At 40.1% G+C, this 13,384-nt stretch overlaps 1 protein-coding gene across 2 annotated transcripts in view; it reads left to right on the top strand.

The window, feature by feature from the left end:
• STAT4 (signal transducer and activator of transcription 4) overlaps positions 1–10,941 on the top strand; it is a 139,458-nt gene extending 128,517 nt beyond the window's left edge. For both annotated transcript variants that reach the window (XM_006864052.1, XM_006864053.1), the window contains 8 exons: positions 1,943–2,078; positions 4,682–4,731; positions 5,138–5,232; positions 5,739–5,875; positions 6,190–6,381; positions 8,742–8,808; positions 9,192–9,300; positions 10,685–10,941. In XM_006864052.1, coding sequence (XP_006864114.1) covers positions 1,943–2,078; positions 4,682–4,731; positions 5,138–5,232; positions 5,739–5,875; positions 6,190–6,381; positions 8,742–8,808; positions 9,192–9,300; positions 10,685–10,711 — 813 coding nt within the window. In that variant the 3' untranslated portion in view covers positions 10,712–10,941. The remainder of the gene's footprint in view (positions 1–1,942; positions 2,079–4,681; positions 4,732–5,137; positions 5,233–5,738; positions 5,876–6,189; positions 6,382–8,741; positions 8,809–9,191; positions 9,301–10,684) is intronic.
• Positions 10,942–13,384: the final 2,443 nt, after the last annotated feature.

Here is a 13,384-nt window from a genome sequence, read left to right as displayed (position 1 = left end):
AGACCACTTGCAGCTCCTAAAGCATAGATAAGCCAGCCTGGATACAGAGCTCAGCTTAACAACCATGTGCTTTGTCTTCTGCTTTGAGCTCCTAGACCTTGATTATATTCTGTGCTTTTCTGTTTTTTTATCCTTGGGGTGCTGTAGGATCAGACTCATAAGAACAGTGGTTCAAACTCACCAGCCACTCCTGGGAAAAGGTCGAAACCCACTGACTCCACAGCACTTAACAACAGCAACAACACCATTCAGACACAATTCTTGGGCTCAAGGAAAACTGCCTCCCTAGAAATTCTCTCCCTTCCTCTTCTTAGACCTACTCTTTGTTACATATGTATTCTTTCTTGTTCTCACCTTCTGAGACCCATAAATTAGTTCCCTCTTACTGTCAGCTTAGCTCAAATTCACCAGTGGTCTTCTCCAGGGTCTGCTTTCGGGTTTTAGCTTCTCCTTTCTCGAGCTCATCATGTTAGAACATCCTGACTTTCACACCTATCGGCTCCACCCTTGCTAACCAAATTTCTAACACACACAACCTGGCTTGCAGCTGATTATACAAAGGTATCTCTTGCTCAAGAAATAAAAGAATGTCATACTATCCATAAAAGAGGAGTCTGGGGTTCATCATAAATTCCCAGGCTAAGTTTACCTTCCTTAGCTTGGGACTTGCTTTACTTTTTGCTGTTTGGGATGCTTTGTCTGGTCAAGGTATAATTTGTGCCAAGCCATTATAAGCATGTTGTGTGCTGCCAGGTCGGTTCTGGCTCATAGCGACACTGCCTAGGGAGGGTTTCCAAGATGGTAAATCTTAATAAGAGCAGAAAGCCTCACCTTTCTCCTGCAGAGCGACTGGTAGATTTGAACTGCTGACCTTGCAGTTAGCAACCCATCTAGTTAACCCACTACACTAACAAGGCTCCTCAAAGAACATGAAATTGTTTTTTTGGTTTTTTAAGATTAATGTTATTTCAGAAAAGAGTACTTACCCAATTATTTGATAATTCATGTTAAGAACTTGTATGCATTGATTAATAGTCAATTTTCCAGTGAAAGTTAAATGAAAAGATGCCAAATTATTATTTCAAAGATAAGATAAAATCTTCATTAAATTAGATTCAAGGAACAATACATCTTTCGGAGGGAGGGGGGAATCAATCTTAAAAAGTACAACAAATGCAACTATTGGTCTCTACCCAACTGGAGCTAAGAAGGGTAAAAAAAAATCAAAAGATGCAAGGAAGCCATCAGTCCATAGGACCCATGGACCACACGAACCACAGCCTCCACACCAGAAGAACTAGGTGGTGCTTGGTTACCACTGCTGACTGCTCTAAAAGGAATCACAGTATGAGACCCTGGATACGGTGGAAGAAACTTGTGGAACAAAAGTCAAAATCATAAAAAAAAGATCAGGCTTACTGGTTTGATAGAAACTGGTAGAACTACTGATACAATGACCCTTAGATGCCCTTCAAGCCTAGGACTGAACCCACCCTACTCAGTGACTCAACTTCCAGTCAAATGATAAGCAGGCCTACAAAGTGAGCAGTAACCCCAGGGAGGTATGCCTTCATTCAAACAGCCAACCATATGAGCTCCAAAAAGCAGCATTCATTCAGGGATAATGCTGGGAAGGCAGGAAGGGGCAGGAAAGAAGGATGAAGGAAGTGGTAAACACAAGGAGGAAGTGGGAAGAGTGCTTTTACATCGTTGGGATTGCAAAACAAAATGTGCAGAGATTGTTGAATGAGAAATAAATGTGCTCTGTAAATTTTACCCAAGTCACTAATAATAATAAATCAAAAAGCACAACAGAGGTGGTAATATAATCTTTGTTATAAATGTGGGTTGGCCTAAAGAGTTGAAATCAGAAATCTTGTGTATTAAACTATACTCTTTCATATGATTAACACATATAATCGTCTTCACAACTCTGTTACAGAACTTGGTTTTCTTTAATAATCCACCATCTGCCACTTTGAGTCAACTCCTGGAAGTGATGAGCTGGCAGTTTTCATCTTATGTCGGTCGTGGTCTTAATTCAGATCAACTCAACATGCTGGCAGAGAAGCTTACTGGTGAGAACTGATGGATATGGAGGACTTACCTCTGTTTTTGGTACTCGAATGTTTTAAAGAGCCATGATGGCATTGCTACAATTAAGATATACACTGGACTGCTAAATGGAAGGTTCGAGGTTCAAACCCACCAGCTGCTCCATGGAAACCCTACAGGGTTGCTATGAGTCATTACCAACTCAACTGTACTTATCAACAACGACCGTCACAATTTACTGAGTACCTACTACAATGCCAAGTGTCTGCCCTATCCATTGTTGTTGTCAAGTGCCCTATACATGGGGACATCAAAAATATATGGAAATTTTTCATAATCTTTTTCATTCCATTTTTCCATGAATTTTGTGAAGGCCCTAATGTTATCTCTAATTCTCACAAAAGTTCCTCAAGTCAGACATTTTTCTATCCATTTTATGCTGACTCAGAGGTTAAGTGACTAGTACATAGGTTACAAATCAGGCTGTGAGCCGCAAGATCAGCAGTTCAAAACTACCAGCTGTTCCGTGGGAGAAAGATGAAGCTTTCTGCTCCCGTAAAGATTTACAGCCTCGGAAACCCTGTGCAGGGTTGCTATGAGTTGGAAGTGACTCCACGGCACATGACAATAACAACATAACAAAGCCTAGGCATGGGCTCCACCCACCCACTGCTGATACAACTCATAGTGTCCCTACAGAACACACAAGAGGCGTGCCAGAGAATTTCCAAGGCTGTCAACTTTATGAAAGTGGACTGCCACATTTTCCTCCCATAGGGTGGTTGGTGTTGGATATGCCGACTTTTGGGTTGCCAGCTGAAGGCTTGGGGTCCTTGGCATGCCCAGGGATGTTGATTCCAAACCCTTGTCTTTTCCATTCCATATTCCAGACCAAAACACCTGGGTCTTGCATATTCATTCTCTCACCCACTGCCACCAAGTCGATTCCAACTTATAGCAAGCCTGTATAGGTTTTCGAGGCTGTAAAATTTTATGGGAGCAGAAAGCCTCATCTTTTTCCAGAGGAGGAGCTGGTGGGTTTGAACTGTCAACCTGTTGGTTAGCAGTCCAGTGCTTATGCTACAGCCTCTTCAGTCTCCAGGGTACACTAATATCATTTCCATGGAATACAATGTGGTACATTTAGTGGCACCTTGGTCTTGCATATTCATATCACAATTTAAATTAATTAATATTATAGTTGACAGCTGGAAAATAATTAATTCCCTCATCAGTCCAGGAAATTTACTAGAAATTAAAAACCACCCAGGTAGTACTCAATTCTATATAATAGCAAGAACAACGTTACAAAGAAAGTTTCAGGTTTGACTGAGACTTCTAATGTTTGCAAAAATATAGTCATTGGTACTACATGTCATATGTTGTTGTTGTTAAGTGCTGTCAAGTGGGTTCCAATATATAGCAACCTTGTATAGGGTTCCAAGGAGTGGCTGGTAAGTCTGAAGTACCAACATGGCAGTTCAAACCACGCTTGCAGTCCAGTGCATATCCTACAGTACCACACCAGGAGAGTCCAAGCTTTTTGGTTCAGACAGTCCAGGCAGGTCTGAGATCAACACAATTTAGCATTCAAAAAAGAGTCCCTAAAAACTGGGTCTGTATGCATTTTTAGTTAAAGTAGGGCCAAAAATGCATTTGAGCAGCTGCAATCAAATCATGCATGATTAAAGTTTTGACTTTTAACGTGATTCTAGGTTTCCATTTGCATCTACTTTTTGATCAGCAGATAATTAATGAAATCAGGTCGTTTGGAAATATTACTATATTTACTTAATGAGAATACTCTTTCCACTCCTTATTTAATTCATAAGCTGCAATAACTAGGTTTTCAATAAATGTTAGTTCATGAATAAAGTTTTAGAATGTGTGCTATAGATAGCAACCACCTTCTTTTAGATCCTTATCAAATTATTATCCTTCTGATGAATAGCATTTTCTTTAAACTGTAGTTACATAGAAAGTCTAGTATCCTTTCAGTGGCCTGGGTAAAAGTTAATCCCAGTAGCCTAATGGAAGGAGCTATGATGACACTGTAAGAAAAGCTCTGGACTGCTAACTGCAAGGCTGATTGATGGTTCAAAACCTACCAGCAACTCCAAGGGAGAAAAATGAGGCTTTCTGCTCCCATGTTTACAGCCGCAGAAACCCTATACTGTGACACTATGAATTCGTAAATACAGAATAGTCCTATTAATCTGGCTGTGCCTCATTTATACAATAAAGTGTGCACTATTTATTCACCAACATTAAGTTGTTCTTAATGTCTTCTATGGAAGTCCTGTTCATACCCACCGTGCTTCACTCTACATTATTCTTGTCTGGAGTGCCCTCCTCTCTCTTCTTTGACAATATTTATTCTGCAAGAGACACACCTCTTCCTGAAGCCATCTGTAACTCCTCCACCTAAAAAAGTCTTTATCAGATAATAAGAACAAAAAGAATAGCTCGTGATTTTACTGTACCTAGTACTTAGTATTCTGTAGACCTAAAACAGATACAAAAATATTTGAAAGGGAGGTAAGTAGAAAATGTCTAAATTGAGCACAAAATTGAGGAGTCTGATGGCTTAACAAACATCTCATTCTTTTCTCTTCTTTCATTTTAGTCTTACCTAGCTACAGTGATGGACACCTCACCTGGGCCAAGTTCTGCAAGGTAAAACAAGGGAAGGGAATAGCATTTAAATACTCTTAAAAAAAAAAAAAATATATATATATATATATATATATATATATTGCTCCTTTCTAACCCTCCACATAATAATCTAGAGTTTGAGGAATTTCCTAGATAAGGGTAGTTTTTAAAGGAAACAACTTTACTGAAAAATTGAACTCGAATTATTATACCAATGTTGTTTTTGTTAAGTGCTGTCGAGTCAGATCCGACCCATAGCAACCCTGTATAGGATTTACGAGGAGCAGCTGGTGAGCTTGAACTGCTGACCTTGCAGTTCAAATGGCTTTGTAGTCTGACGCATTAACCCACAGCGCCATACCAGGACTCCATACCAACATTACTGCTGAAATAATTATGATTCTAACTTGTTTGTTTATTCTAATAGGAACATTTACCTGGAAAATCATTTACCTTTTGGATATGGCTTGAAGCAATATTGGATCTGATTAAAAAACACATTCTTCCTCTTTGGATTGATGGGTAAGATAAAGGCTATATTTTTTATATAGGTTAATGGTTGGTTGTTTATGTGCCGTGGAGTCAGTTCTTACTCATAGTGACCCTGTACAGGGTTTCTGAGGCTGTAAATCTTTACGGGAGCAGAAAGTCTCATCTTTCTTTTGCGGAACAGCTAGTAGTTTCAAACTGCTGACCTTGAGGTTTGCAGCCCAACTTGTAACCACTAAGCTACCACAGTGCCTTATATGAGTTATTAGGTTCTTACTTTTCTATTGTTATTGGATTTTTCCTTTCTTTTTTTACCTTCTAAATATGGAGAGTGCCATGGCGGGGGGCGGGGGGCAAGTTGTGGTTTGTTATGTTCTTCACAGAGTATTGCTATGCACATGAATTGGTATAAGACTATTTCAGGTACCACTGACATTCAATTATCCTCAAAACATAGTCGAAGTCTGTTCTTTGAAAATAAAATAAATGCAATAATTTATAGTCTTTAATCAGACAAAACCATACTGTTCTATTTTTAGGTATATCATGGGCTTCGTTAGTAAAGAAAAGGAACGACTCCTACTAAGAGACAAAATGCCTGGGACCTTTTTACTAAGATTCAGTGAAAGCCACCTTGGAGGGGTAACTTTCACCTGGGTGGATCATTCTGAAAACGGTATATGTTCACTACTAGTTATTCGTGTGTATTCAGTATTTTGAGTTTGGTTAGAGTTTTCCTGTGTGTTATTCTGCTCATGAGTTCAGTGGATTTGGACATTCGTTGTTGGAGTTGCCCCAGAACAGGATACACTTTGTAACATCCTTTATGTATGGGTATTCTCTATCACTGCATGAATAATCTGTATTGCCCAGACCACGGGAGCTCTGGCTTTATTTTAAACAATGACATGAAGGCAACATAGGTAGAAAGAAAGACCACCAAGTTTGTTTACAGAGACTTGGATAGTCCCCTGCTTTGTGTTTTTCCAGGTGAAGTGAGATTCCACTCTGTAGAACCCTACAATAAAGGCCGGTTGTCTGCTCTGCCATTTGCTGACATCCTCCGAGACTACAAGGTTATTATGGCTGAAAACATTCCAGAAAATCCACTGAAGTACCTATATCCTGACATTCCCAAAGACAAAGCTTTTGGTAAACACTACAGCTCCCAGCCATGTGAAGGTTAGGTTCTTTCTGTTTACTTTTTTCCCCTGAAAATTTTGGACAACAGCCTGATAATAGAACAAAGTAAATGAAGCTCCTCTCTCTAATCTTCAGAAGGCCTACAAGGTGTACAGAGGTCAAAGCTGGTATTTGATCAGTTCCGAGACCCCTGAGGTTGTCCAACACTTGTAGTCAGCAGCTGTAACCAGACTTCACAGCCACTTGGAGCTCTTCTGTTTTCTCCTTTGTAAAATAGGAGTGCCACTGACTTCACTTGTATGTTGTTGTTGTTAAGTGCCTTCAAGTCAGTTCCGACCCACAGTGATCCTGTATGGGGTTTCCAAGGAGCAGCTGGTGAATTTGAACTGCTTACCTTGTAGTTCAAGTACCTTCGCCGTCCAGTGCATTAACCCACAGTGCCACACCAGGAGTCTTCACTTGTATGGGGAAGAGGAAAAGAAAAGAAAAGTTAATAGTTAGAAGGCGTTTTAAAGAAAGGCATGTCTATATTTTTGCAAAGGAAGCCAAGGATTTATAAATTTAAAGTTGACCTTACTATAGTTTCATAACCAAAGGAATTGTGCTCATTTTCTGGGGAGGAGGCATGGAGTTTACACTTCATTCCCTGCCCCCTAGCCTATCAATACAAAGCCCTGACTTGCCTATCTTTCTTGGCTGTATCCTTGGGACTTGAGCAATGCCTGGTAAAAATAGGCATTCAGTAAGTGTTTATTGAATACAAAAAGAAAGTTGATTAAATTAATATAGAATTCTATTATAAGTTCACCATTCTGCTTCTTTAATGAAAAGTATAAGCAATATGTACAATTCTTCACCCATGGCAACTACATCGATGAGCACTATCTTGTTGTCACTCACAGATGGTGAGTGACATTCCACTTCATTCCCTCTGAAACAACGCCAAAAGAAACAAGCAGAGAATAACGGTGACTTCTAAGTTACGCTATACCTCTGAGTGAAATAACAAATGTTATTGTTGTTAAGTCGAGTCAGTTTAGACCCATAGCAACACTATATAGGATTTCTGAGGTGCAGCTGGTCAGTTTGAATCGCTAACCTCATGGTTCAAACTGACTTTGCTCTCCAGCTCATTAACCCACAGCGCCACACCAGGACTCCAAAATAACCAATACAAATGCAATAAATTGATCCTACTGGATGACACTTAACAACAACAAGGCAATAAATTGGAATCCTGGTATGGTGCTATAGGATAAGTACTGGATCTCAAGGTCAGTTTGAACCGCAGGGTTGGCAGTTCAAACCCACCAGTCACTTCTTGGAAAGTCACTATGAGACGGAACAGATTTGATGGCACTTAGCAACAACAACAACAATGCAATAAATTAGGCCCTGGCGTGCTATAGGAAAAGCACTGGATTGGGCAACCCCAAGGTCAGCAGTTCAAACCCACCGGTTGCTCTCAGAAACCCTATGCAGAGTCATTGTGAGTTGTGAGAAACCTATTCAATGGCACACAACAACAAAAAATTTTTAAATGCAATAATTTACAGTTGGATAATTGAGCCAAATCCCCATTCAACATGGTACCCTAGAGAGCTATAGGAAATGTTTCTGATGTAAGTCTATAGAGCATTGCTAATATAGTGGTAATTTTAACAACACTGGTTTATGTCTGTGCTTCAAAAATGTGTGTAATTATAAGAGAAGTTGGTGTCAGGTTCAATGAAAATAAGTTACTATAAATACCCACAATATATTAATAAATCAGTCTTTATAGTGCTATTGTTAAATACTGTTGAGTCAGTTTTGACTCATAGTGATCCTGTATAGGTTTTCTAAGGAGCAATTGATGGAATGGAACAGTCGACCTGGTGGTTAGCAGTTTAGTGCTTATCCTGCAATGCCACACCAGGACTCTAAATCAGTCCTAATAATCAAGCTTAAATTGAAATATAGAAATAAAGCAATAGAATTGATTCTCAATTTTTATCACATATATTAGAGGCATTATTACATAAAGAAGTAAGATGAGGCCTGCAAAAAGATTTGTTTTTTTCCTTCACATTTTATGCTGATCTACAAGACTGCTGGTGTGGCATTTTGTAGGATAAGCACTAGACTGCAAACCACAACTTGGCAGTTCAAACCTACCAACAGCTCCTGAGAAACTCTATACAGGATAGCTATGAGTCAGAATAGACTCAGCAGCACTTAACAACTTGACAACAACAAAGTCTTTTTGTTGCATCTATAATCAACTGAAAAATTTTATGAATCATTAAATAACTACATTATCTCTCTTTTAGCATTGCTTATATTTTTCTAGACTGTTTTTCTAGCTTTTTCCATTATTTTGATAATATTTTTCCCAACAATGTGCTTTTCTTTTCCAGTTTCAAGACCAACAGAAAGGGGAGACAAAGGTTATGTGCCTTCTGTTTTCATCCCCATCTCAACAATGTGAGTAATCTTAGTTACAGATAAAATATCTATTACTGAATTCACACACACACAAAATGAAGCTTTCCTATAAAAAAATTTTGAGGGCAGAGCAGAGAATACATAACTGAGATAAGGCATTTTAATGCTCAACGCCCCATTTCTTTTCATACTTAAAGCTAATCTTGAGAAGTACACTCTTCACAGTCTATTATGACTAGAATGATAAACTTGCCCTTGTCTATGTTTATATTCCATAGCAAGTTGAATACTCTGATATCCAATGATAAACTAGGCATCTCAGTATTGTAAATAAATTAAGCCCTAGAAATTAGTTCCTCACATATTGTCATTGTGAACTATTATTTTTCAATTCTTTTAAAAAATTACCTTATCTTTTTAAGCCGAAGTGATTCAACTGAACCACATTCTCCATCAGACCTTCTTCCTATGTCTCCAAGTGTTTATGCAGTGCTGAGAGAAAACCTGAGTCCCACAACCATTGAAACTGCAGTATGTTCCCTTTCTTTTCCATTGCTGGTCCAGGGCATTTCAACAAAGCAAAGGGGGTGTGTGAATTGAAGGGGCTGAAGTCATTCTACCTGAGCAGCGAAAAAGCAGATTTATTGGAGCACATTCATGAGCATACCACTAGCGGTACCCTGTGTACTGCTGAGATTATGCACACTGAGGGCAGACACCTTCTCTCTCTTGAACTGTTTCAGGTTCTCTCCAATCAAAGCCACTTGACTGACCCCAAGCACTCATAACAACCTCTGCCGTGGATCACTATTCATTATGTGCTCCACTTTAGCAGACAACACATATGAGTTCATATTTATAAGCCTGGCTTTGTATTTATTTCAGCAGTTCTAGCACCCAGAAATTTATTTTCTTGATTAATTGTTACTTATGTTATTAGTCCCTGCAGCCTCTCCAAGGAGTACATGAATAACCATCAAAAGCAGCATAGTAATGCTCTTCTGAGAACTGGGTCATAATCTTTAAATGCAGTAGTCTCATCTGTTGTTGTTGTTAAGTGCTGTTGAGTCGGTTCCGACCTATAGTGACCCTGTATAGGGTTTCCGAGGAGCAGCTGGTGAGCTTGAACTGCCTACCTTGCAGTTCAAATGACTTTGTAGTCTGGTGCGTTAACCCACGGCACCATATCAGGACGCCACACCAGTCTTATTTAGGAGGCATCCTATTTTTTCTTATTCCCAATACTGTCAAGAGGTTCAAGCCCTCAGTTTACATGAGGATGACTCCTGCTTGAATATACATCAGAATAATAGAATTTTTATTCAAGCCCGTTTCTTGAAGATTTCCAAGGTTGGAAAATGTACACGCTCCTTTGATAACTTATTCCAATATTGTTGTTTGTTGTTGTTAAATGCCGTCGAGTCAATTCCAGCCCATAGCGACCCTGTACAGGGTTTCCGAGGCTGTATATCTTTACGGGAGCAGAAAGCCTCATCTTTCTCCCCTGGAACCGCTGGTAGTTTCAAACTGCTGACCTTGAGATTAGCAGCCCACTAGTTACCCTGTACGGGGTCGCTATGGGTCGGAACCGACTCAACGGCACTTCACAACAACAACACAACAGTTACCCTTAAATCATTGTTATTCACATCAAACTGAATTTTTGTTACATTTTGCGCTTATTTCCTCATTATTATTTGGTGGGATGAATAGGGCTTTTTCTTAAAACATTTCTCATCTGCTGGAAAGATGTCTTTTATTTTAGACTGATTGAGCCCCACTACTTTTGTAAATAGCTAGTAGTTAACTGATAGATCCTTAGTAGTAAGAAGAGGATGTTTACCCTACTATAAAATCATGGTTTGTTTGCAAAACAATAGTTTCTTTAAAGATTATTTTCATTTTCCAATTTTAGATGAAGTCTCCATATTCTGATGAATGAGAAGATAAACTCTGACACTCAAAAGAAGGAAGCAGAGGAAAAAGTTTAAAGATTGATCTTTGTCAACAACCAGGTCGTGTTTCTTCAGCTTTGTAAATACTGGTTTCCAGGAAATGGTTGAAGCCTGAAGCTCACCTCTCTGTGACAAAGCACCCCAGTCGAAAGATCTTTAATTGAAAAGCTAAAAACCAAAGCTTCAGATAAGCTTATAAAACAACTTGAAGAAACCATAATATAGTTGTTGACAGAAGAGTCCTTTGCTTGTGTGTTTCATTTCTGGTTGGATTTCCCAGGTGTGATTTATGGATTTGATTCTAGAAAGTGTTAAAATCTTAGAGTGGTGGAGTCAAGTCGGACTCAGTGACTCTGTATAGGGTTCCCAAGGCTATAAATATTTAAAGGAGCAGAAAGCCTCATTTTTCTCCTGCAGCACTGCTGGTAATTTTGAACTGCTGATCTTTAGGTTAGCAGCCTGACTCATAATCACTACACTACCAGCGCTCCTTAAGCCCTTAGAGTAGGTCAAGAATAACAAAGCCATGCCTTCATTATTCAACCAGCAGGAAATCCTAAGGAAAACAGCCAATAAGTCCTTGTCCTGAGTTCTAGCAGTTCTAAGAGTCACCATGTTAGATCCAAGATGGACAGATGGACGGAAGTAATGTCAGGATAACAATAGTAGCAAATCACAGAACTTCCGGGAGGTGAATGATAAAGCCTCCTGTCTACTGTGTCAGCAGTGCCCCTCTGTGAGGTTCAGAGTTTCCGGTGCCACCAATACAGATGGGGGAGGATCCAGAGTCACCCTTGGTGGTATGTGGAGTGACCTGAAAAGAAACCCAAACGCAAATCAAAGCCAAAACAGTTGTTGAGTTGTTCCTGACTCAAGGCAACCCATGTGTTGCAGAGTAGAATGATTCTACAGGGTTTTCACAGCTACCTTTCAAAAGCAGATTGCCACACCATTTTCCTGAGGCACCCCTGGTGAGATTTGAATCACCGTTATTTTTCCTTGGTAGTCAAGCACTTAGCAGTTTGTACCACTCACATGTAAGTGAGGACTGAGACGGGAAAAACCACTCTGTCCTGGAGTCAGTAATTTTATTCCTCATTCTTCAATTCTACAAGAGGTGGGAGGAGATGGATTCTATGGTGCTTTCCAACTCGAAGTCTCTGCTCCCAGGAATCCAGCCTGGACATGGGAAGTGGGTTTAGGATTGGAAAAGTTCCATCTCTTCAGTTTTCTCTGGTGGTGAGGGAGGTCAGCAGAGTACTGGATGGTAAGGCAGGTCCCTAACTACTTGTTCAGGAGTGTCACTGCCCACCATTGCAGAGTGTGGAGCAATGATGCGCTCATTCAAATCCTCTAAGGAACTTTTTCAGCATATACATGTTCTTTACTCTCCATCTCAGTTCTAGTTCAATAGGTCTAGGATCAGTGTTGCAATCTGAATGGTTGTTGTTGTTAGTTGCCATCGAGTTGGTACCGACTCATAGCGATCTTATGCACAGCAGAACGAATGGTTGAATTAACCTCTAATCACTGAGCCCAATGTTGGTCAGTGATGTTCACTTTATCCATTCGAAAATATATTTTGAGGACTACTCTATATAAAATGGACTCAATGGCACTTAAGAACAACAACAATCTATATCAGATCATGCCTCTTGGTAATGGTGGGGATCCCCCGATGCCAAAGACCTGGGGAACATTCCATGTCTTCCAGGCCCTAGGGAGGTTGTTTAGCCAGCCAAGGAAGCCTGGCTACCAACGTATCTGCCATGAGCAGCTGCAGAAAAATGCAGGAAGTGAGAGCTGACTTCAAAGATGGCAGCATTCATCTAACTTCTTCCACCCATCTTCGTTTCCTCAGGCAAGCCAGGATAACAATAGTAGCAAATCACAGAACTTCCGGGAGGTGAATGATAAAGCCTCCTGTCTACTGTGTCAGCAGTGCCCCTCTATGGGGTTAAGAGCTTCTCTATCCAATTAATGTTAGATAGAGAAGATGTCAAAGAAAAATCTTTAAAATATCCTGACTTCTCCCTAGAGAGATTCCATCCAATCCGTGCTTTACACCTGCCCACTTGTGCCCAACTTGATCCTAGATTTTTCTATGGCGACAAACTCTCCATATTTACCAAGTGTTTGGGAGCGATTTGAGCTGAAGATCTCAGACTTGGGGGAAGTTTAACTGAAAGATTGCAACTGAACAATTGTGGTCTAGAAATTTGGACAGCTCGGAGGTCAGGCTGCCCCATGAGGAACTTGCAAAGCCTGCCTCTGGGGACAGGGAACTTGCAAGGTTTTTTCCTTGTATGACCTTCAGTTCAAGTCTGCACAAATATCTAGCTGCTCTATCTCCGTTTCCCTAGCAACTACAAGTTACATTCTTCTGACAAGGTCCCACTTACTGCACGCACAAACATCACCAGATGTTTTTGCACTCTTTTCCCTGCCCCCAGCACTTTCTTTTGATATGTATATAAAATAAACTTGTGGCACTAGGTCTGAGTCACAGTATCTCCATCAGAGTGCTGTGTCCCACCTTGTCCCGAATTTTATTTAATTTTTGGGTGTCTTGTCTCTTCTTTTTTTCTAATCTCCCATTGCCCCTACTCAGGTTTAATCTCTCCGTGGGGGTCACCGGGAATAGCCAATGTCAGACCGGC

The sequence above is a fragment of the Chrysochloris asiatica genome, unplaced genomic scaffold (genome assembly GCF_000296735.1).
Source record: "Chrysochloris asiatica unplaced genomic scaffold, ChrAsi1.0 scaffold00059, whole genome shotgun sequence".
Taxonomy (NCBI): Eukaryota; Metazoa; Chordata; class Mammalia; order Afrosoricida; family Chrysochloridae; genus Chrysochloris; species Chrysochloris asiatica.
The sequence above is the reverse complement of the archived record's forward strand: the minus strand, read 5'-3'. Positions and strand labels throughout refer to the sequence as shown.